The sequence below is a fragment of the Anolis sagrei genome, chromosome 8 (assembly GCF_037176765.1).
Source record: "Anolis sagrei isolate rAnoSag1 chromosome 8, rAnoSag1.mat, whole genome shotgun sequence".
NCBI classification, from domain to species: domain Eukaryota; kingdom Metazoa; phylum Chordata; class Lepidosauria; order Squamata; family Dactyloidae; genus Anolis; species Anolis sagrei.
Genome location: NC_090028.1, coordinates 2,529,652 through 2,554,762, shown reverse-complemented (window position 1 = coordinate 2,554,762; position 25,111 = coordinate 2,529,652). Strand labels below are relative to the sequence as shown.

The following is a 25,111-nucleotide window of genomic DNA, read 5'->3' as shown; positions in this document are numbered from 1 at the left end:
CCCAGCAACTACAATTCCCAAATGACAAAATCAATTTTTTTTGAGTGAAGGACATACATTGGGTTGTTAGGTGTCTTGTGTCCAAATGTGGTGTCAATTCATCCAGTGGCTTTTGAGTTCTGTTAATCCCACAAACGAACATTACATTTTTATTTATATAGATGCATAATAACATGTATATTTGTCTTCTGCAGTTCGTTCCTTCGGTACAGAAGACAGACCAACGGATCGGCCCATACCGCCTCGCGATGAAGTATTTGAGTACATTATATTCCGTGGCAGCGATATTAAGGATTTGACTGTTTGTGAACCACCCAAACCACAATGTTCTCTGCCTCAGGACCCGGCTATTGTTCAGGTACAGTCACATAATCAGAAGTCACTGTAGCTTCACTTAGGTGTGTAATGTGGTAAATATGTTTGTATTTATGTTTGAATAAGTACAGTTTCTGTCCAGTGGACAACTCTGTCTCCTGGTTCCAAACCTTTGGTCTTCTCAAACCTTTACACCTAGCTCATTGAGTTCATGTAAAGTGTGTACCTGAGTGGTCTGCAAACCTGGGCCTTCCCTAATACTGATGATTGTTTAGCTTAAGTTATGTTTTTCTCTGCAGTTGTTAGATTGTGTTTGGAAAACATCAACTAAGCTCTGAACATTCACCACCCTGAGTGCCTTTGGGGAGAGGGGGTGGGGTATAAATAAAGTATTGTTATTATGTGTTGTCGAAGGCCTTCATGGCTGGAATCACTGGGTTGCTGTGAGTTTTCTACGCTGTCTGGTAATGTTCCAGAAGCATTCTCTCCTAGAATCATAGAGTTGGAAGAGACCTCTTGGCCCATCCAGTCCAACCCCCTGCTGAAAAGCAGGAAAATTGCATTCAAAGCACCCCCGACAGATGGCCATCCAGCCTCTGTTTAAAAACTTCCAAAGAAGGAGCTTCCACCACACTCTGGGGTAGAGAGTTCCACTGTTGAACGGCTCTCCCAGTCAGGAAGTTCTTCCTCATGTTCAGATGGAATCTCCTTTCCTGCAGTTTGAAGCCATTGTTCCGCTTCCTAGTCTCCAGGGCATCGGTAAACAAGCTTGCTCCCCCCTCCCTGTGGCCTCCTCTCACATATTTGTACATGGCTATCATGTCTCCACTCAGCCTTCTCTTCTTCAGGCTAAACATGCCCAGCTCTTTAAGCCGCTCCTCATAGGGCATGTTTTTCAGACCCCTGATCATTTTAGTCACCCTCCTCTGGATACATTCCAGCTGGTCAATATCTCTTTTCAACTGTGGTGCCCAGATTTGGACACAATATTCCAGGTGTGGTCTAAGCAAGGCGGAATAGAGCATGGGGAGCATTACTTCCCTAGATCTAGATACTATGCTCCTATTGATGTAGGCCAAAATCAATAAGAGCATAGTGTCTAGATCCAGGGAAGTCATGCTACCCCTCTATCCTGACGTTCGCCCACATCTATGGCAGGCATCTTCAGAGGTTGAGGGTTCTGTTGGAAACTAGGCAAGTGGGGTTTATATACTTGTGTAATAATGTCTAGAGTGGTAATAGGAACTCTTGTCTGCTTGAGCCAAGTATGAATGTTGCAAATGGTCTCTTTGATTAGCACTGAAAGGCCTTGCAACTTCAAAGTCTGGCTAGTTGCTGTCTGGTGAAATCCTTTGTTGGGAGGTGTTAGCTGATTGATTCTTTTGTCTGGAATTCTGATGCCTTTTGCGTATCATTCTTTCTTTACTGTCCCGATTTTAGAGGGTTTTTTTATACAAGGGGCAGATTTTGTTCATTTTCATAGTTTCCTCCTTTCTATTGCTTCATGTGGATTTCAGTGGCTTCTCTGTGTTGTCTGACATGGTAGTTGTTAGAGTGGTCAGGCCTCACAACCTCTGAGGATGCCTGCCATAGATGTGGGCGAAATATCAGGAGAGAATGCTTCTGGAACATAGCCTGAAACCCCGGAAAACTCACAGCAACTACAACAACAACTACTACTACTGTTTTTAATTGTGTGTTGTCTTATTGATAATGTTGTGTATTTTATTGTTTATTGCTTGTATTGTTGTTATTAATGCTTGTATTGTTGTGTTTGGGCTTGGCCTTGTGTAAGCCGCACTGAGTCCCTTGGGAAGATGGTAGCGGGGTACAAATAAAGTGTTGTTGTTATTATTATTATTATTACTACTACTACTACATTATTATTATTATTATTATTATTATTATTATTATTATTATTATTCTCCCCAACTTCAGACTTTTTCAACATGGATATTTGTAAAATTCAAAAAGAAAGACAATTTTAATGCCTTTAAGCTTACCTTGCTTTCTACAAACCTGTGCAGCATTGTTGGAAAACATAAGGACCTAATAAGTTGTGCACATTTATATATTTTTTAATGTTTTTAAATCATTTTTATTGCGTTTTAGTGTAGTTACAAGGAAAGTGTGGGAATAATTGTGAAGGAGAGAGAAATGTAGGAAATGATAATAAACATAGAGTGTTGTGGGGAAAGATACAAAAAATAGAAAATAATTTAAAAGTCCAATATTAAAAAAAATAAAAAAGAAAAAAAAGAAGAAAGAAGGGGTGGACTTCCATCTGTTCTTTGAAGATCTTCTATATTTGTATTGAAAAAACCAAAAACATGGTATATAGAAAAAATGAAAATGAAAAAAATATCATTCATTTTAAGTAGTCCAATATGTTTTCCTGTGATACAGTTATTTGTATTATGTGTTATTAGGTATCAAGGAACGACCTCTATTTTTTGTTGTTTAAAATAATTTTTCACCAAGTCCCAGTTTGTGTGTTTTTTCGGTTTTCCTTCATTCGGTGTCAGCCAGTATGTTAGCTCATCCATGTTCATTATTTCTAGTATCTTACTTTGCCATTCTTCTATTTGTGGTATTTCTTTCTTCCTCCATCTCTTGGCGTAAACAATCCTGGCTGCTGTAATTAGATAATTAAAAATAATATCTTTATTTTTGTCTCCTATTTATTTATCGTGTCATCAGCAACCATTGTATTACAATTCTAACAAAGCAAAACAAACACACAGATTAAAAAGAAAAAGGGAAAAAAACACACACACACATTTTGCAAGCTTGGTATTTGGTTAAATGTCCTTTGACCAGTATCTGGCCACTTGGAGTGCCTCTGGGGTTGCCGCAAGATGGTCCTCCATTGTGCATGTGGCAGGGCTCAGGGTGCATTGCAGCAGGTGGTCAGTGGTTTGTTCTTCTCCGCACTCGCATGCCGAGGATTCCACCCTGTAGCCCCATTTCTGAAGGTTGGCTCTGCATCTCATGGTGCCAGAGCGCAATCTGTTCAGCGCCTTCCAAGTCGCCCAGTCTTCTGAGTGCCCAGGGAGGAGTCTCTCATCTGGTATCACCCATGAATTGAGGTGCTGGGTTTGGGCCTGCCACTTTTGGACTCTTGCTTGCTGGGATGTTCCAGCGAGTGTCTCTGTAGTTCTAAGAAAACTATGTCTTGATTTAAGTCGTTGACATGCTGGCTGATACCCAAACAGGGGATGAGCTGGAGATGTCTCTGCCTTGGTCCTTTCACTATTGGCTGCTACTTCCCGGCGGATGTCAGGTGGTGCAATACCGGCTAAGCAGTGTAATTTCTCCAGTGGTGTGGGTCGCAGACACCCCGTGATAATGCGGCATGTCTCATTAAGAGCCACATCCACTGTTTTAGTGTGATGAGATGTGTTCCACACTGGGCATGCATACTCAGCAGCAGAGTAGCATAGCCCAAGGGCAGATGTCTTCACTGTGTCTGGTTGTGATCCCCAGGTTGTGCCAGTCAGCTTTCGTATGATGTTGTTTCTTGGGGAGATGGTAGCGGGGTACAAATAAAGTGTTGTTGTTGTTGTTATTATTATTATTATTATTATTATTACTACTACTACTACTACTACTACTACTTATTTATTACTACTACTACTACTACTACTTATTTATTATTATTGTTGTTGTTATTATTATTATTATTATTATTATTATTATTATTATTATTCTCCCTAACTTCAGACTTTTTCAACATGGATATTTGTAAAATTCAAAAAGAAAGACAATTTCAATGCCTTTAAGCTTACATTGCTCTGTACAACCTGTACAGCATTGCTGGAAAACATAAGCACCCAATAAGTTGTGCACATTTGTATTTGATCGAATACTTACGACAGATGGAATATTTAATGATTTTGTGAATTGTGGCCATGTCATCTTGTTTTGTTTTTTGTTTGTTTTTTTGTTTTTTTGTCATGTCAGGAGCGACTTGAGAAACTGCAAGTCACTTCTCGTGTGAGAAGTGATGTTTAATAATGTTTAAATAGAAACATTATTCCATGTGTACAAATCTATATGATGACATAGTCCGGAATCTGAAACCGTTAATTGTATGTTAGACCACATTTCGTGGATATTTTGTGTGTTTCTGCAAGTCCACAGCTGGTCCTGTCTGCCATTGTTCTGATAAAAAGAGTTTTCAGAGTCTGCTTTGATTACTGACTTGTAATGTGCGGCATAAAGATGTTTCCTTCCTTTTTTCATGTGACTTTTCTCTCGCTCTGATGGCGTCTTTCACGCTTGTGGTTTTCTTCAGTCCTCTCTAGGGTCGTCTTCTACTTCTTCATTCCAGTCTGTGGGATCCTATGGTCCTTTCGGCAGGATGCCAGCCTACAGCCAGTTTAGTCCAAGTCCGCTAGTGGGCCAGCAGTTTGGAGCTGTTGGTGTTGGTATGTTTGCATTTAAACATATTTTTTTTTTGCTCTTGGCAAGCAACTGAAAGAAAAAATTGCAAGTGCATACTATTCCCATGCTGTGAAATATATTATTTGTTCTGAAAATTGAGGTGAACTTATGGAAGAGGCCGGTCCACATGGAGGCTAGACGTAGCAAGCATCTTGCCTTAATTTCTCCTTTGAAAGCCCTGTTAATCATGAATCAACGGTGCTTTCATGCACCACGTGGAGTGCAGGATGTTTTTTTTTTCTAGGGGAGCGTGGGCAATTCCCTGAAATCCCTTTAGCATGTTTATTTACTTTGGCTGAACTTTAGGCTATGAATACTGTGTTTCCACATGAAAGTACAGATTTGGGAGATACTAGCTTTTTTAAAAAAGCTGTGAAAAACAGGTTTATGCTTCTTGCTTCAGGGCACAAATGTAAACATGGGTGAACTTCATTCCAAAAAATGTGCTCCATGTGTATGTATGTTCATTCATTTATGTGCCACCTTTCTCCTGGAACTGGGAATTAAAAACATTGGGATGAATTCACACCTCCGACATCTTATTGTGATATTAGTTTTGTTGTTTTGTTTTATTTTATTGTATTTCTGGGCTCGGCCTCATGTAAGTCACCCCGAGTCCCCTTTGGGGAGATGGTCGCAGGGTATAAATAAAGTTTTTTTTTGTTGTTGTTGTTGTTGTTGCTGTGTCCGAAAGGCAGAGCTTGACACAATCTGTCTCCACGCAGGAAGTTCGCTGACATCGTTTGGAACGGAAACGTCATCCGGTGCTAATTTGTCCCAGAGCAACGCAGTGGGTTCGACTTTTACAACGGATGCAAGATCTTTAAAAACCCAGCTCTCACAAGGTAAAAACTGGTGTCGATTGATTCCTCACCATTTTGGGTTTGCCGGAGGATGAACTAATGGAGCATATCATTTGCCTTAAAATCAGTAAAACAGAGTTAGTGTGCATTTTGGGAATGTATGCATCGTGTCCTGAAGGCCATACCGTTTCAGGCAATGGTGAGGTACAGAGAGAGCCCCTTCTTCGGTAGGCTGTTGGGAATTGTGGAAATTGAAGTCCAAAACACCCATGCCTGGGTCTAAAAGCGCTGAAGCAATTTTCCTCTGTCAGGGATCAATAAGATCAACACCAGCTCCACTGGCTGCCAATTAGCTTCCGAGCACAATTCAAAGTGCTGGTGTTAACCTTTAAAGCCCTAAACGACTCCGGCCCTGTTTACCTCTCCGAACGTATTCTCCCCTCTGAACCATCAAGATTATTAAGATCGTCTGGAGAGAGGCCCTGCTCTCGCTCCCACCGGCCTCGCAATGCGTCTGGTGGGGATGAGGGACAGGGCCTTCTCGGTGGTGGCCCCTCGACTCTGGAACTCTCTCCCACTGGAGATCAGAACCGCCCCTTCTATCCTGACATTTAGGAAACAGGTGAAGACCTGGTTATGGAGCCAGGCATTCGACGAATGAGCCTGAGATATGGATGGAGGATGATGAACAACGATTTTAGTGTGACGACTGACCATTGTAGTTATTGTATGTAATTGCTGTTTTATTGTAATATGAATTGTGATGTTTTATTGACTGTATGTGATATTATGGTTAGAAACCGGTCTGAGTCTCTCAAGAGAGGTGAGAAGGTCGGTATACGAAACTTTTAAATAAATAAATAATAAATAATAAGTGTCAAAGTCATGGGAAAGCTCAGCTTGGGCTGAGGATGCCATCCTTTATTTCCATCTTTCTTTCAGGGCGTTCAAGTCCCCCGTTGGACCATTTGAGAAAGAGCCCGACCTTGGAGCAAGCGGTGCAGACGGCCCCGACCCACTTAGCTGCTTCGGCGCCCATTGGGAGGAGGAGCCCTCTCTCGGCCAGACCCCTGGGAGGAGGAGCCAACCAAAAAACGTTAGAACATCATGAGCACAGAAGAGGTAGGCTTGGAGCTTTGACCGTGGCTCACTTTGGATCCCCTTGGGTCCTTTTCTGCAAGTTTTTCTCCTCACTGAAACCCAGAGTCTTTTGTTTCAGGTTGACTGGTAGTTATTATTCTCACGATGCCTTGATAGCAGAGCTTTCCAAATGGTGTGTCGTGACACCTTTGTGTAGATGTGTCACACAAATGTAATGTGAAACCTTATAGTCTGGGGGAAATAAGCAGTCAGTCATCTATATAAATAAAATTGTAATGTTCACTTGTGGGATTAACATAACTCAAAAACCACCGGGCAAATTGACACCAAATTTGGACACAATACACCAGTCAGGCCAACAAGTGACCATCATTCGTAAAAACACTGAAAAACACAGCAGAAAATACTTTAAAAGCCCCAAAACAAAACAAAAAATACATTACAACACATGCTCAAAACTACATATAAAAAAACCCTACATATATACACAAATATATAGACACATATACACACAGAGAAAACACATATACACAAACTGGGCCACATCAATGCGTGGCAGGGGATGGCTAGTATATTTGTGTGTGTGTGTGTGTGTGTGTGTATGAGAAAGGTTTTCATGAGATATGTTATGTCCCCATATATGTCATTGCTACAATTGATATATGTCTCCATATCTCTTATAAGGGGTTGGTTTAACCTCTGGTTTGCTGGCGAAAACTCAATTACTGTGTCGTAAAATGATTCATGTCTAAAAAGTGTCTTCCCAGCATGAAATGTTTGGAAAGCTCTGCCTTCCTTCCCATGTTCCCATGTCCTTCCGGCCCAGTTTACCTGTCCGAACGGATTCTCCCCTATGAACCATCAAGGTTGTTAAGATCTTCTGGAGGGGGCCTGCTCTCGGTCCCGCCACCCTCGCAATCGCGTCTGGTGGGGACGAGGGACAGGGCCTTCTCGGTGGTGGCCCCTCGGCTCTGGAACTCTCTCCCATTGGAGATTAGAACTGCCCCTTCTCTCCTGACCTTTAGAAAGCTGGTGAAAAATTGACTCTGGAATTTGGCATTTGATGCGTGAGTCAATAATCCTTGACCACACGGATGGATGGTGATGAATTGTGATTTCATTCTGACGACTTGGCCTTATGTAATTATATGATTGTATTTTAATGTGTTTTTATATTAGTGTATTATGGGATGTGATGTTTTAAACTATTGTGTATGAATCCTCTGTTGTGAACTGGCCTGAGTCCCTTGTCGGAGGTGAGAAGACCGGCATATAAAAGTTATAAATAAATAAATAAATGTTTCTTACTGTTGTTTGGAGAACAGTTTGGCAATCTGTGCAGCCCTGGGAGTGTCCTCGGGGCAGAGAACTGGCCCCCAGAAACAGTGTCAGGGCCCACTTGTTGCATACATACTCTTATAGGGTAGAAATAACACCTCCTGCCTTCTTCTTTCCTAGTTGAAATGCATAAGGTCTCAAGGAATGAAGCAGAGCATCTCAGAAACGAGAACAAACGTCAAATGGGTGAGTTGTTTCTCCCCCTCAGCGTGTCTGCTTGTAGAGTATAGTATATACATTTAGGATTTGCTGAAAAATCCCTGGAGCTCTCCTGATCACTCTGCACCTTCAACAGAATGCAATAGGGAATCGGTCAGAGTTGGGCCACTTATGTTTGATGTGGCCGTTGCCAAATACTGTTAGACCTTGTCTTAAGAGAGCCCCAACTTAAGAGTGTTTTGAATTAAGAGCTGTCACTCACCCTGGTTTTGCTTTGACATGCAAGCAGCATTTTCAGTTAAGAGTGAGTGCCAGAGGGAATCTTAGTGTGAGAGTACAGGGCTTTAGGGCTTCAAGGGAGCATCCTCTGGGCCTCATGCTCTTGGCCAGTTTATTGCTGTCTGCTTTGCTCTTGACCGCTTTGAGGAACTTTGTGTTAGTTGATTTGTGTGGTTTTTATTCCTGGTTTGTTTAGCTTCATGAAGAAAGAGAGGGAGAAAGACAGCAAGAGAGGGAGGGAGGTTGGAATGAGTACAGCATGAAGAAAAGGATGTGTCTGCCTCTTCCCTTTGTGCTTCCTTGCCACAACTTTGTGCTTCTACCTTTTTAAAGCTGATCTTTGTATTGTTCCATGCTTGTTGTTTATGTTTTAATATGTAATATGTTGTCCGGGCCTGGCCCCATGTAAGCTGCTCCGAGTCCGCATTGGGGAGATGGTGGCGTGGTATAAATAATAATAATAATAATAATAATAATTATTATTATTATTATTATTATGAGTGTGCATTTATGCCTTATCCATTATTTATAAAGTACATTTTCTTATTTTAAAACACGTAACAAAAAATGGGGGTGGTCTGGAAATAGTTAAGAAACTCAAGTATTTAGGAGTAGGTATCACGACAAAAAATGGACAACTATTAAAGAACAATTATGAAGAAGTCTGGAAAAAAATACAAAAAGACTTGCAAAAGTGGATATATCTGAAGCTGTCACTTTTAGGCCGTATATCTTTGATTAAAATGAATGTATTACCAAAGTTGATGTTCCTTTTCCAAAACCTCCCAATAATTAGAAATCAAACACTTTTTATAAAATGGAAAAAAAGAGATACTAAAATTTATATGGGCTGGAGGACGACCAAGAATAAAATATGATAATTTGATTGATAAGAAGAATAGAGGAGGTTTGGGCCTCCCAGACTTCAAAGCATATCATGATGCTTGTGCATTGATATGGGTAAAGGACTGGATATTGTTGAACAAAGAAGAATTTTTAAATATAGAAGGAAACTAGCTGTGCCCTGCTACGCGTTGCTGTGGCCTATAGTAAAACTTATCAAAGTTGAGGTAGATATCTGGACTATTATGAAAGAGAGGTCCCTACCTATTCCTTCTCCCTTTTCCTCCCCCTTTCTCTCCTTTCTTCCTTCTCTACCTCTTTCTTTCTTTCACTACTTGGTTTCATCCTTCTCTCTTTCCTTCATTCCCTCCCCCTTTCTTCCTTTGCCTTTCTTTCCTCCCTGTTTGCTTCCTTCTTTCACTTTTTATTTCCTTTTATTTTACCACCATCATAACAATAACAATAATGCAATGCATTGCCTCTGGGACCTGACACCTCTCCCATTCCCCCTAAAAGGGTCTCAGAGGAACAATAGCATAATAATAATAATAATAGAAATAACAACCTTTACCCGCCACGTGTTGCTGTGGCCAATCTTCCCTCTTTCTCTTCTTCTTTCCCTCCTTCCTTCCTTCCTTCCCTCCCATCTTTTCTTCTCCTCTTCTTTCTCTATCTCTTTCTTTCCTTCCCCCTTTTTCTTTCTTTTCTGCTGTCTCTCTTTTCTTTCCTTCCATCTTTCCTTTTCTTTCCTTTTCTTCTTCCTTCTTTCTCTAACTTTCCTTCCTTCCCCCTTTTTCTTTACCTCCCTTTCTCTTTCTTCCTTCTTTCCTTCCTTCCTGTCTTTCCTAGATTTTGACAGGGCGGGAAGGGCGGGGCGGGGTTTGGAGGTGGCGTGAAGTAAAAGGAGGTAAGATTGGGGTGGGGGAGTGATGGAGCGTGGGGTTGCGTGTGTGTGTGCAGCGGCGGGGGGAGTGATGGAGCGTGGGGTTGCGTGTGTGTGTGCGGCGGCGGGGAGAGTGATGGAGCGTGGGGTTGCGTGTGTGTGTGTGCGCCGTTTTGTGAGTGTGTTGTTGTGTTGTTTTTCATTTTGAGTAGATATGTTTGTACCTTGTGGGTTGTGTTATGCGCATGAGAAGTTTGGTTAAGTTTCGTTGGGGGATTTTTGAGTTTTGTTGTTTTGCCGTTTTGTGAGTGTGTTGTTGTGTTGTTTTTCATTTTGAGTAGATATGTTTGTACCTTGTGGGTTGTGTTATGCGCATGAGAAGTTTGGTTAAGTTTCGTTGGGGGATTTTTGAGTTTTGTTGCTTTGCCGTTTTGTGAGTGTGTTGTTGTGTTGTTTTTCATTTTGAGTAGATATGTTTGTACCTTGTGGGTTGTGTTATGGGCATGGGAATTTTGGTTAAGTTTCGTTGGGGGATTTTTGAGTTTTGTTGTTTTGCCGTTTTGTGAGTGTGTTGTTGTGTTGTTTTTCATTTTGCGTAGATATGTTTGTACCTTGTGGGTTGTGTTATGGGCATGGGAATTTTGGTTAAGTTTCGTTGGGGGGTTTTTGAGTTTTGTTTCCTCGTTGGATGCCCCTAACAAATTTATATATATAGATGATCTAAGAGTAGGATGGCACGCTTATTTATGGTACGATAGGGAAAAGAAAGAAAAGAGCTTTGGTAACCACTTTGTGAGAGCATCTTTATTAAGAGTATGGCAAAAATATAAAAGACATTTTTATTCTAAAACACCTTTATGGGTCTCTCCTATGGAGGCGAATCAGCGAAGACCTTTAGGATGGAGAAAATGGCCAACCTACAAAGATCTGCTAAATAAGAGTACAAATAATATTAAGACTTATGAGGAATTGAAACGAAAATTCTCTAATATTACTTGGTTACATTATATGCAAATTAAAGATTATTACAATCAAGATAAAAAATTAGACTTCTCCTGGGAGGAAACAGGGTGGGATAAAATCTTAAAATTGGAACAGAAAGTAATATTGAATATTTATAATATATTACTTACTTGGCTGACTGAAAAAGAACAGGTTAAAAATTGTATGATAAAATGGGCTCAAAATTTAAGAAGACCAATTCAAATGAGAGAGTGGGAGCAGATGTGGAACAAAAAATTAAAATATACATATGCAACGGATTTAAAAGAAAATTGGATAAAAATGTTCCACAGATGGTATACCACACCAAAACAATTGGCTAAAGTGTATAGGTTTCTGATAAGTGTTAGAAATGTTTAGAACAAGTTGGTTCCTTCTACCATATGTGGTGGACTTGTAAACAAGCAGTAAAGTTTTGGAGGGTAATTCATGAAAAGACACAAAAGATCTTAAAAAGAACTTTTATAAGAAAACCAGAGTACTATTTGTTAGGTTTCACAGATCTAGAGCTACAACTGTCGGAACAAGATGACAAACTTTTTACATATTTTACAACCGCCGCTAGAATTGTCTTTGCTAGAGAATGGAAGCAAGGTTTAGTCCCACCCATACAGGAATGGGTGGAGAAAATTAAAGAAATAAAGGATATGGACGAATTGACTTTTTTGTTGAAAAAAATATACAGGCAAGATAATAAGAAGAACGAATTGGGACAATCTTCATAACTATCTAGTTAATTTGGGAAAATTAAAAAAAAAGAGACAATTTTTTATTATTTTATTTATTTATTTATTTCTTGCATTTATTAACCGCCGCTCTCAGCCCTAGGGTGACTCATGGCGGTGTACAGCACATAAAAGACAATTTACAGTGAAACCAAGACAGCAAAACTAACATATCACTAATACACAACATCTAATTACACTAAAATAATCCGCTCCGTCTTATCGTGGAATCATAACCAATCTCGTAGTCGTAATCCATTCCGGTTGTCATTTCCAGTAACATAGCACTCAGTTGAATGCCATCTCGAAAAGCCATGTCTTCAGGCCCTTGCGAAAGGCCATAAGGGAGGGCGCCTGTCTGATGTCAGCAGGGAGGGAGTTCCACAGCCGGGGGGCCACCACTGAGAAGGCCCTCTCTCTCGTCCCCGCCAGACGTGCCTGTGAGGCAGGCGGGATCGAGAGAAGGGCCTCCCCAGATGATCTCAAGGTCCTCGTGGGCTCATAGGCCGAGATGCGGTCCGCAAGGTACTTTGGGCCGGAACCGTTTAGGGCTTTGTAGGATAACACCAGCACCTTGAATTGGGCCCGGTAGCAAATCGGCAGCCAGTGGAGCTGGAACAACAAGGGCGTTGTATGCTCCCTGCGTCCTGCTCCTGTTAACAACATGGCTGCCGCGCGCTGGACTAGCTGAAGCTTCCGGGCCGTCTTTAAGGGCAGCCCCACGTAGAGAGCATTGCAGTAGTCAAGGCGGGATGTGACCAGAGCGTGTACCACCGTGGCCAAGTTTTATGCTTAATAAAACTTTTTACATTTTGTAGTAATAAGAAAATATTATCCAAGAAGATGGAATTGAAGTCACCTTTTTATCCCTTTTGTGTGTGTGTGTGTTTGGGTGTATTTTTGTAGTTTATATTTTTAAGAGTTTTTTTAAGGGTTTATCTAGAAGGTTTTTTTGTTTGTTTTTCTCCTTTTTTTCTTTTTTTCTTTCTTTTTTCTTCACTTTCTATACCTTATTGTTCTCACTCTTTCGTTGTATTCTATATAAAATCTAATAAAATTTCTTTAAAAAAACAAAAATTTTGGGTGTTTGGGGGACAATGGGAAAATTCACTTCGAGAGAACAGTGATGCTTCAACATTTGTTTCCTGCAGTTCCAGGTGTCCCAACAGCCCGAAGGGGTCGCGGGGGCCACCGGGGCGGCAGGGGACGGTTCGGCATCAGGCGGGATGTCCCCATGAAGTTTGAGAAGGACTTTGACTTTGAAAGCGCAAATGCCCAGTTCAATAAGGAGGAGATCGACCGTGAATTTCACAACAAGCTAAAACTGAAAGGTGAGCCAACTGTTGCTTTGAGTCCTGTCCCCCCCCCCCTTGGGGGTGAGAAAAGCGGGGTATAAATATAGGAAATAAAGAAATAATTCTCCTCCCCTCCCTTTCCAATCTTCTAGAAGACAAGCCAGAGAAACCTATCAACGGCGAAGACAAAGGGGATTCGGGGGTCGACACCCAAAACAGCGAGGGCAACGCCGACGAGGAAGAGTCTCTTGCGGCCAACTGCTACTACGACAAAACCAAGTCCTTCTTTGACAACATTTCCTGTGATGACAATAGGTACCAGATGTGTCCTTCTAGCCCTGGTAGACCTGCTAAAGTTAAGCCACTGGGAGTTTTCCTTTGGGCAGTGCTTTGTTCTCTTGGAGGAGGGAAGGCTGGGATTTCATTACCCTGGGAATTGAATCTTGATGCTTCTTAGGGAAGGATGAGGTTTGGGGAGGCAAAGAATCCTGAACATCTCACCCCAAACTATAAATCCTAGAATGGCAGCATGGCAGATAAATGCGGAACCGTCATGCTGTCCTTGTGTAGCACAAAAAGGGTATTTCACAAGTCAGTGCAAGAGTGAATTTGTTCCACACTCAGATGTAGAATTAGCGACGCCATTGTTGCATGCCGGCATTTTTTTTAATGTTTCAGCACAATGCAAGTTGTATAAGCTACTTTTGCATGGAAGACTAGTGAACTCTGTCCTTCCTTAACTCTCCTAATGTTCTATTATGTGGGGATCATGTATTGGGGGACGTTTAAAAATGTGATCCTTCACTTAAAACAGTGTTTCTCAGCCTTCCTAATGCCGCGATCCCTTAATACAGCACTTCATGTTATGATGACCCCCCCAACCATAAAATTATTATCATTGCTACTACCTAACGGTAATTGTGTTACTGTTATGAATCATAATGAAAATATCTGAAATGCAGGATGTATTTTCATTCACTGGACCAAATTTGGCACAAATACCCAATAACGGAGCTCCATGCAGTCATGTCAGCCTTGGAGGTGTCTATGGACAACACCAGCTCTTTGGCCTAGTAATTGAGCACCAACCCCCAGAGCTGGACACGACTGGACTTAATGTCAGGGGAAAACTTTTACTTAACCTTACCCAATATGCCAAATTTCAATACTGGCATATTGGGTAAGGTAAAGTAAGGAGGGAGAATTGATTTTGTCATTTGGGAGTTGTAGCTCCTGGGATTTATAGTTCACCTACAATCAATGAGCATTCTGAACCTCACCAACGATGGAATTGAACCAAACTTGGCGCACAAGACCAATAGAAAATACTGGAAGTGTTTGTTAGGCATTGACCTTGAGTTTTGGAGTTGTAGTTCATCTGCATCCAGATAACACTGTGGACACAAACAATGATGGATCTGGACCAAACTTGACACGGATACTCCATATGCCCAAGTGTGAACACTGGTTGAGTTTGGGGAAAATAGACCTTGACATTTGGGAGTTGGTTGTTGCTGGGATTTATAGTTCACTTACAATGAAAAAGCATTCTGAATTCCGTCAATGATAGAATTCGGCCAAACTTCCCACATAGAACCCCCATGACCAACAAAAAATATTGTGTTTTTTGATGGTCTTTGGTGACCCCTCTGATACCCCCTGGCGACCCCCTCAGGGGTCCCGACCCCCAGGTTGAGAAACACTGACTTAAAAGGAAGGTATCATACTAGGAGAGATAGTGTGGTTTGTGGGCAATTCACAGTTCTACTTTCCCCCGCACCAATTGCCACTCTGGGCCAGAGTGAAGAGAAAGGGGACCAGGGGATAGTTCTACCTTATCTCCTGTGCGATGCTAATAATATAATATAGTATAGTATAGTATAGTATAATATAATATAATATAATATAATGTATATACATATGATATTTATGATATTATAATGTAATACAATAGAGTACTATTACTAATAATATGATATTATAATTATATATTTTATATTGCATGTAATATTACTAATAATATTACAATATAATGGTATAGTACAATATAGTAATATATAATAATGATATTGTACTATGCTGATAATATAATATATTCTGTGTATGTATATCTTGTTAGCCGCTCTGAGTCCCCTTCGGGGTGAGTAGGGTGGCATATAAATGTTGTAAATAAATAAATAGTGGAAGTCCAAAATTGGTGCAATGTGCCTGCAGGCTTGGTGAGATATTCGTAGGAGTGAAAGAATTGTATAACAACAACAATAATTGCTTTGAGTTTTCTGGGCTGTCTGGCCATGTTCCAGAAGCATTCTCGCCTAACGTTTTGCCCACATCTATGGCAGGCAGGCATCCTCAGAGGTTGTGAGGCAATGCTTCTGCAACATGGCCATACAGCCCAGAAAACTCACAGCAACCCAGTGATTCTGGCCATGAAAGCCTTCAACAGCAATCATTGTATTACCTGCCTCCCCTTGTGGCTTGAGGCAGAGTACAGCAGGGTTAAAACAGAGGGAAAGAACAGAATACTATTATTCTATTATTATTAAATACCTATAACTATTAAATAGTTTTAAATACCTATAATACTTTTAGATACCTATAACAGGATTAGAGCTGGGGAGGAGGGACCCAGACATGGGAAAACTGTGGCCCTCTGTGTGTTTTGGATATCAGCTCCTACAATTCCTAATAGTCGGCCTGCACCAGAGCATTGCGGAAATTGGAACTTTAGTGCTCTTTCTCGCACAAACTGCAGTTTTGCCACGTGCCCCCCAAGGTCCAACTTTCTTGTCCCTGTTGGCCTGTTTTCAGAGACCGGAGACCAACCTGGGCAGAGGAGCGGAGGCTAAACGCAGAGACCTTTGGGCTCCCCTTGCGCTCGAACCGCGGCCGAGGAGGGGGCTACCGAGGCCGAGGGGGAGGCGGCGGAGGTGGTGGCGGCTTCCGTGGCGGAAGAGGACGTGGAGGAGGAGGCGGTGGCGGTGGAGGCGGCATGAGGGGGAATTACGGTGGCGCCCCCCGAGGCTTCCGGGGCGGATACCGGGGCAGCCGTGGCGGACGGGAGTTTGCAGACTTCGAATACAGGGTAACGTATACCAACAATCTTCATCATTTGCAGCCAAAGGTCACTGGCTCTCAATTTCACCGACAGTTTAGTTATTTGAGGCATGGGCAAACTATTTATTTATTTATTTATTTATTTGGTTTACTTTTACCCCGCCCTTCTCACCCCAAAGGGGACTCAGGGCGGCTTACATATCCAAGGCACAATTCGATGCCCGTAACATACAACATAAAACTTGGATGTTTGAACGGGCATTCGGTTAATCAGTGCAATGAATGTGATGATTACAGGAATGGAAATATGGACGACGAATTGGATCACGACTCTAGTTATGAGATGCATTGTGTTGTTATTGTTGTGTCAATATTATATATTATGCTCTTAGGGTTTAAATTGTATATCGTTGATTGTTTTTATCCTTGTTGTAAACTGCGTTGAGTCGCCTGTTGGGCTGAGAAACTGCGGTATACAAGTAAAGTAAATAAATAAATAAATAAACAATGATAAAAACACAATAGCGCAAAATAGCAAACAACAACAGAACAACATATCCATACCCAATAAAACCATTAAAACCCATAAAATATTTCATACAAACCGATACAAACCAACTTTGGCCCTCTGGGTGTCTTGTGCTTCAATTCCCACAATTCCTAATTACACTCTGTAACACGATTTGGTTCCTGGGTTATAAGTGCCATTTCCTAATTGGTGAGAACGTAGGAAAAGTTTCATAAGTTGGGAGCCCCCCGCCCCAGCACCAACTGCTGCTCTGTGCTTTACTAATAATATAATATATTGTACATACATATCTATATAAATAAAAATGTGATGTTCGTTTGTGGGATTAACAGAACTCAAAAACCACTGGAAGAATTGACACCAAATTTGGACACAAGACACCTAACAACCCAATGTATGTCCTTCACTCAAAAAAAAAATGATTTTGTCATTTGGGAGTTGTAGTTCCTGGGATTTATAGTTCACCTAAAATCAAAGAGGATTCTTAACTCCACCCATGATGGAATTGAAACAAACGGGGCACACAGGACTCCTATGACCAACAAAAAACACTAGATGGGTTTGGTGGACATTGGGAGTTGTAGTTCACCTCCATCCAGAGAGCACTGTGGAGTCAAACAATGATGGATCTGGACCAAACTTGGCACGAATATTCCATATGCCCAAATATGAACACAGATGGAGTTTGGGGGAAATAGACCTTGACATTTGGGAATTGTAGTTACTGGGATTTATATTTCACCTACAATCAAAGAACATTCTGAACACCAATGATGGAACTGAACCAAGCGTGGCACAACAGGACTCTCATGACCAACAGAAAACACTAGAAGGGTTTGGTGGACATTGACCTTGAGTTTGGGAGTTGTAGTTCACCTACATCCAGAGAGCACTGTGGACTCAAACAATGATGGATCTGGACCAAACTTGGCACGAATATTCCATATGCCCAAATATGAACACAGATGGAGTTTGGGGGAAATAGACCTTGACATTTGGGAATTGTAGTTACTGGGATTTATATTTCACCTACAATCACAGAGCATTCTGAACCCCACCAACAATAGAATTGGGCCAAACCTCCCACACACATCCCCCATGTGGGCCACAGCAACGTGTGGCAGGGCACGGCTAGTAATATTTATAATATTATAATGTAATACAATATAATACTAATAATAATTCAATATTATCATTATATATTTTATATGACATGCAATATTATTAATATTATTATTATATAGTGGTGTAGTACAATATAGTAATATATAATACTGACGTACTATGCTAATAATATAAGATATTGTATGTATAAATATCTTTTAAGCTGCTCTGAGTCCCCTTCGGGGTGAGAAGGACGGCATATAAATGTCATAAGTAAATAAATAAATAAATGTTTATTAAAATGCACAGACTTTGTTTCTGCTGGAGGGACATCCTGCTATAAGCACATTTTGCTATAGTCTTTCAATGAATAACTCATAACTGAGTCTCGAGCAATTCCACCTAGTTTGTGACAGCCCCGTTATTTATTATTTATTTATTTACGGCATTTATATCCCGCCCTTCTCACCCCGAAGGGGACTCAGAGTGGGGTACAAGTAATATGTGAATACTATATATTATATTATTACCATAGCAAAATATCAGTATTATACACCACTATATTGTACTATACCAGGGGTCCTCACACTTTTTAAACAGAGGGCCAGGTCACAGTCCCTCAAACTGTTGGAGGGCCGGATTATAATGATGACACTCAGCTGATGCTGAAGATGGAGGGCAGACCAGACTCTGCACCCGATTATTTCCATCAGTGCCTTGAGGCTGTGACTGGATGGCTGCGTGCCAGCAGGTTGAGGGTGAATCCAGCAAAGACGGAGATCCTATGGCTGGGTCAACCGGGCAGTGGGGACGTCCAGCTGCCTACCCTGGATGGTGAGGCGCTACGCCCATCATCGTTGGTCAAGTCTGGGAGTCCTTTTGGACCCTCTGCTGAGGATGGAGGCCCAGGTCTCCGCCGTGAGCAAAACCGCCTTCTTTCATCTGCGGCAGGCTAGACGGCTGCCCCCCTCCCTCTCCAGGGACGACCCAGCTACGGTGATCCAGTCCACGGTCATCTCAAGACTGGACTACTGTAACACCCTCTACATTGGCTTTCCTCTGTCGGTGATCCGGAAGCTCAAGTTGATACAAAATGCAGCTGCTTGGCTTCTTGCGGGAATTGCGATGAGATGCCACATCACCCCAATATGACTGCAGCTGCATTGGTTACCCATTGAGCGCCGGATCACTTTCAGAGGGATGGTACTCACCTTTAAGGCCTTGCATTGTCTGGGGCTGATGGACCTGAGGGACCGCCTCACCCCCTCCCAACCCCAGAAATCCCTCTGTTCTGAGGACCAAGATCTATTGGAAATTCCCAGTGTCAAGACCTTGCGTCTAACAGCAACCAGACGCAGAGCCTTTACAGCAGTGGCACCATCACTCTGGAATACTCTGCCACCTGAAGTCTGTGCCTTGCGGGACTTATCAGCTTTCCGCAGGGCATGTCAGACATACCTGTTTCGACAGGCCTTTGATCTTTGATATTGTTTTTAAATTGTGTTAGATTTTAGCCTGTTCTTGTAAGCTGCTCCGAGCCCCAGGGGAGTGGTGGCATAGAAGTTTGAATAATAAATAAATAATAAATAAATTAAAAAAAATATGGATGAATTCCTGGAATGGAAAAATATATGGAAAAATACACGACTCCATTCCCTGGTTTTTAGGCCTTTAGATGTATTTCCGGGATTGTTTTGACTTTGTTCCAGATCCACAAGAAGCACAACTAACGGTGCTTCCCGTTTCCTTTTCTGTTTTGCAGAAAGACAACAAAGTGGCCGCGTAGTCTGCAAAAGAGAGGTCTTGCGGAGATCTTCACGGAGAATGTGTCGGCCTTTTTTTTTGCGAAAGAGTTGAAATAATTTTTTTCCTGTCCAACCTGTCACCAGCACTGGGGTCTGTTTGTTGTTTTTTTATTATTAAAAAAAATATTTCACAGAGCAGGAGCCTTTTGGGAAGAAGAATTATTATTATTATATATACAAAGAAAAAAAAACCAATGGCCATTTGTCCGAAAAAGCAACAAGCATTAAATATATTTGAGATAGAAGACTGAAGTAATTTCTTACCTATAGTTACACAAATCTAAAGCCGTACTTCAGTATTTTTTTTCTGTCGCGAGAGGGTTTGTTTTTTTTCTGAACCAAAACCGTATTTGATAATTGCTGCAAAGACAATTAATCGTATGCGGAAAAAAGGCCGTCAGTACTGTGAGTGTGTTGTTTTGTTTTTGGAAACCCCGTCATCTCCCTTTTGAGATAGCTGTACCTTTTTTGTCATAATAGGACGGTAGAAAACACACACAAAAATTGAAATATAAACACGGTGGGGGGAAAAAATGCTGTTTCTTAGGCAAAGGAAGGAAAACAAAAAAACCCTTTTTTATAGTTGTACAATTCTGTGATTTTACCCCATTGCCAAAGAAACGCTAGTGACTTTGTATAGCTGTATAAAAAGCAACTAATTTTGTAAGAATCTACCTTTTTTCAGTCTATTGCTGCGCTGAGAATGCTTAAAACACAAGACATGCAACACACGTAAAGACACACACAAACAAGTTAGTTTCTTTTTGTAGCTTTCCAGTTTGGGATTAGTTTTTTGTTTTTTTTGTAATGGTTTGATTTTGAAGCAACTCTGTGAAACGTTCTTCCGTCATTACACAAATTAAGACAAAAAAAATATTATTTTTTTCAATTTTTTCCTGTTGTCGTTTTAGAAATTGATCTGATAATTTCCAATGAGGACAAACCTTAGTTAGCACTTGGTGGCACAATTCACAGTTCGTATTTGTGAAATTTCTCCCCCCTCCGGAAAAAGGCGCAAGGCACACCAAGTTGTGACGTTCCTGGCGTTCAAATGAAATGTCTCCCATGTGTCGATCCTTTCAGGCGTTGACTCTGTTTTAATATTGTTGGCCTATTCTTTATTATTATTATTATTATGATATAAAACAAGTGACGATTTCTTAGTGTTTGCCATTTCTTGCTTGAGCTTTGGATGGAAGTGTAGCTTGGGGGGCGCTCTCCTTCGACACGTATCCCCAGAGTGGTTTCGGTATGCGTTTTCCAGTTCCGAACGACTAGTTACGACTTCCTTTTTTTTTGACATGTTGTAATTGGAAGCAGCAAGTATGTTTTGTATCCAGGAATAAAGGGATCCAAAGATTTTAACATCCTTTTCTAAATCTTTAATTTGTTTCTCCGTCATGTTCGGTAGCAACCCATACGTGGACGACTTCACTATGAGGGAAACGTAGGAAATATTGAAGCGACATAATCATAATTTTATATGTATTGTCGAAGGCTTTCATGGCCAGAATCACTGGGTTGTTGTAGGTTTTTTCGGGCTATATGGCCATGTTCTAGAGGCATTCTCTCCTGACGTTTCGCCTGCATCTATGGCAAGCATCCTCAGAGGTTGTGAGGATGCTCGCCATAGATCAGGGTTTCTCAACCTTCCTAATACCACGACCCATTAATAGAGTTCCTCATGTTGTGGTGACCCCCAACCATAACATTATTTTTGTTGCTACTTCATAACTGTAATTTTGCTACTGTTAAGAATCATAATGTAAATATCTGATATGCAGGATGTATTTTCATTCAATGGACCAAATTTGGCACAAATACCCAATATGCCCAAGTTTGAATACTGGTGGGGTTGAGGGGATTGATTTTGTCATTTGGGAGTTGTAGTTACTGGGATGTATAGTTCACCTACAATCAAAGAGCATTCTGAACTCCACCAATGAGGGACTGAATCAAACGTTTCACACAGAACTCCCATGACCAACAGAAAATATTGGAAGCGTTTGGTGGGCATTGACCTTGAGTTTTGGAGTTGTAGTTCACCTACATCCAGAGAGCACCGTGAACTCAAACAATGATGGCTCTGGACCAAACTTGGCACACATACTCAATATGCCCAAATGTGAACACTGGTGGAGTTTGAGGGAAACAGACTCTGACATTTGGGGGTTGTAGTTGCTGGGATTTACAGTTCACCTACAAACAAAGAGCATTCTGAACCCTACCAACAATAGAATCAGGGCCAACTTCCCACAAAGAACCCCTATGACCAACAGAAAATACTGTGTTTTCTGATGGCCTCTGACACCCCCTTGCGACCCCTCCAGGGGTCCCCACCCCCAAGTTGAGAAACGCTGCCATAGATTCAGGTGAAATGTTGGAATCCAGACACCTTAAAGGGCCAGACTCAAAAGTGGCTTCAAAACAGAGTTTATGAAAACAAAGGAAAAAGGACGCAGAGGTACTAAATGCAGTGCCACTGGCTAAAACTCCAGAAACAAACCAGACCTGGTCCAAAAAGGTTAACAGAAATATAATCCAGATTAACTGGATAGGGAAAGAAAAAACGAATCAAACAAGGTGCTCTGAGGCAAAACAAAAAGGCACAGTACACAACTGGTTGACAAAGAAAGGAGGGTCCGCAGAAAGAGAAGCATCGTCAGGCGAAGTCTAGGATCGAAGAGGGAGAGATCTGAAACAGCGCTGCTCCAGTGTCCACAGAAGCAGCGTCTTTAGTCAAACCGGTCCAGGAAGGGAGAAGTCCACATTCACAAGAAGCAAATCCGGGTCAATAACACGCGAACGATGCAGATCCTAAACCAATGCCGAACACGAAACACGCAGCAACAAGTCTACAAGAATCTTTTCCAATACACAGCACCCAACACACGAACGCCCATTAACACCTTGCCTTCTGCAAGGACCCCTCACCCCTGAACCCACTTTTATTTACAACTCATCTTCAGAAGATGAACTGACCACCGTCCCATCATTATCCCCCGCAGCTGCTCCCAGCTCTTCACGTGAACTCCCTTGTCCTTCCGTCCAAGTCTTCCATCTCCTGTCAAGACTTCGGTCCCCTCAAGACTCAGTTGGCTCTCCTGATTGCCAGTCTTCACCCCCAGAGAACCCCATAAAGGCATCACTAGTTGTTGGCTCCTCACAATAGCTTGCACTTCTCTTAGCTTAGTCCACCCCATGGTGTCTCCTCCTCCTCCTTTGCTCATTGACCCATCCCCAAAGAATCCCTCAAACGACTCCTCATTTGTAGGTGCTGTAAGTATGCCCCGGATCCTCTTCCTCTGCTGCTCATCATCAGATTCCTGGTCCTGAGTAACCCTTTTTCCCCTTATGGCACCCATACTATTTATTGTTGAAGGCTTTCATGGCCGGAATCACTGGGTTGTTGTAGGTTTTTTCGGGCTATATGGCCATGGTCTAGAGGCATTTCTCCTGACGTTTCGCCTGCATCTATGGCAAGCATCCTCAGAGGTTGCGAGGTCTGTTGGAACCAGGAAAAAGGGTTTATATATCTATGGAATAACCAGGGTGAGACAAAGGACTCTTGTCTGCTGGAGCTAGGTGTGAATGTTTCGACTGACCACCTTGATTAGCATTTGATGGCCTGACAGTGCCTAGAGCAAACTTTTGTTGAGAGGTGATTAGATGTCCTTGTTTGTTTCCTCTGTTGTGCTGTTGTAATTTTAAAGTTTTTTTTAATACTGGTAGCCAGATTTTGTTCATGACCATGAAAATGAACAAAATCTGGCTACCAGTATTAAAAAACTCTAAAGTTACAACAGCACAACAACAGAGAGGAAACAAATCTAATCACCTCTCAACAAAAGTTTGCTCTAGGCAATGTCAGGCCATTATATGCTAATCAATGTGGTCAGTTGAAACATTCACACCTAGCTCCAGCAGACAAGAGTCCTTTGTCCCACCCTGGTCATTCCACAGATATATAAACCCTTTTTCCTAGTTCCAACAGACCTCACTACCTCTGAGGATGCTTGCCATAGATGCAGGCGAAACGTCAGGAGAGAATGCCTCTAGACCATGGCCATATAGCCCGAAAAAACCTACAACAACCCACCCATGCTATTGTTTGTAACGTTACTCACAGGCTCTACTACAACACGAAACGTCAGGAGAGAATGCCTCTAGAACATGGTCATATAGCCCGAAAAAAACCTACAACAACGCATAATTTTATATCTTTTTGTTTTGTTTAGCACTATAAGGAAGTGTTTTGTCATTGGTTTCAACCGTAGAGGATTAGATACTCTCGTTTAGTACTATTTTTAATTATTATTATTATTAATTTTTGCATGTCAACAACAACAAGGCCTTTTGGGGAAATCCACCAATCATGACACTGAACCGCCGTTGTTTTTGAGTTCGTTTCCTTTTTAGTTTTCTAGAGAAAGTGCTGTACTGTCGCAGTAACTCTTGCGTACTGTCTGAATGTGTCCCGGGTTGATATTTCGAACGATGACACCTGTTGTAAATACCCGAGTGAGACCCGCTGTGACAGTGGTGTGAATGGGTTTTCTCACTTGGCCTGCCAGTCCCTTTGGGTTTACGAGTCGGGATGTCGAACGCGGCGCGTGTGACGTACCTTCGGTGTACTTTGCCACAGGAAAAAAGAGAGCCTTCTGTTTTAAGCCAGAATAAAAACTGTTCAATTAAAAAAAGGACAAAAAAAACCACACCAGTCTTTGTGGAAGTTGTTTTCTTTGTTATACAAGACAACCCAGGCTTTGCCGTCTCAGGGTTTACCTTATTTCCCAGGTGATGTTGGTTTAGGACGTATGGGATCAACCCCTCATCGGAGCAGAGTATGGCAGCCATCTATGTTTAGAATAAAAAGTCAAAATATCTATGTTTATATGTATGTATTTTTCAACTGCCGATGGATCTGGACCCAACTTGGCACACCGACCCATCATGACCAACTTTAAATACTGGAGGGGTTTGGGATTGGATTGACCCTTGATGTTAGGAGTTGTAGTTCACCCGGATCCAGAGGGCAGTCTGAACGCAGACACAATCCCCTACTCTGAACACACACACACTCCTCCCATGACCAACTGTACATGCTGGCGGTGTTTGGAGGGGAAATGATAGGATGATGGGAGTTGTAGTTCATCTGCATCCAGAACCTCCACATTTTCTCCCTCTATTTCCCAGTTGTCAATCATTCTTGTTGCCATAATCTTGGTTTTTTTGACGTTTAGCTGCAACCCGGCTTTTGTGCTTTCTTCTTTCACCTTGATTAGAAGGCTCCTCAGCTCCTCCTCGCTTTCGGCCATCAGAGTGGTGTCATCTGCATATATGAGGCTGTTAATGTTTCTTCCAGCAATTTTCACCCCAGCCTTGCATTCCTCAAGCCCCGCACATCCTCGCATGATGGGTTCTGCA

At 41.8% G+C, this 25,111-nt stretch overlaps 1 protein-coding gene across 1 annotated transcript in view; it reads left to right on the top strand.

The window, feature by feature from the left end:
• Positions 1–21,049, top strand: part of LSM14A (LSM14A mRNA processing body assembly factor) — a 37,941-nt gene extending 16,892 nt beyond the window's left edge. The window contains exons 2-10 of the mRNA XM_060787900.2: positions 195–358; positions 4,613–4,745; positions 5,487–5,606; positions 6,507–6,686; positions 8,124–8,189; positions 13,046–13,225; positions 13,342–13,504; positions 16,001–16,274; positions 19,642–21,049. Of these exons, the coding sequence (XP_060643883.2) occupies positions 195–358; positions 4,613–4,745; positions 5,487–5,606; positions 6,507–6,686; positions 8,124–8,189; positions 13,046–13,225; positions 13,342–13,504; positions 16,001–16,274; positions 19,642–19,665 (1,304 nt within the window). The 3' untranslated portion in view covers positions 19,666–21,049. The remainder of the gene's footprint in view (positions 1–194; positions 359–4,612; positions 4,746–5,486; positions 5,607–6,506; positions 6,687–8,123; positions 8,190–13,045; positions 13,226–13,341; positions 13,505–16,000; positions 16,275–19,641) is intronic.
• Positions 21,050–25,111: the final 4,062 nt, after the last annotated feature.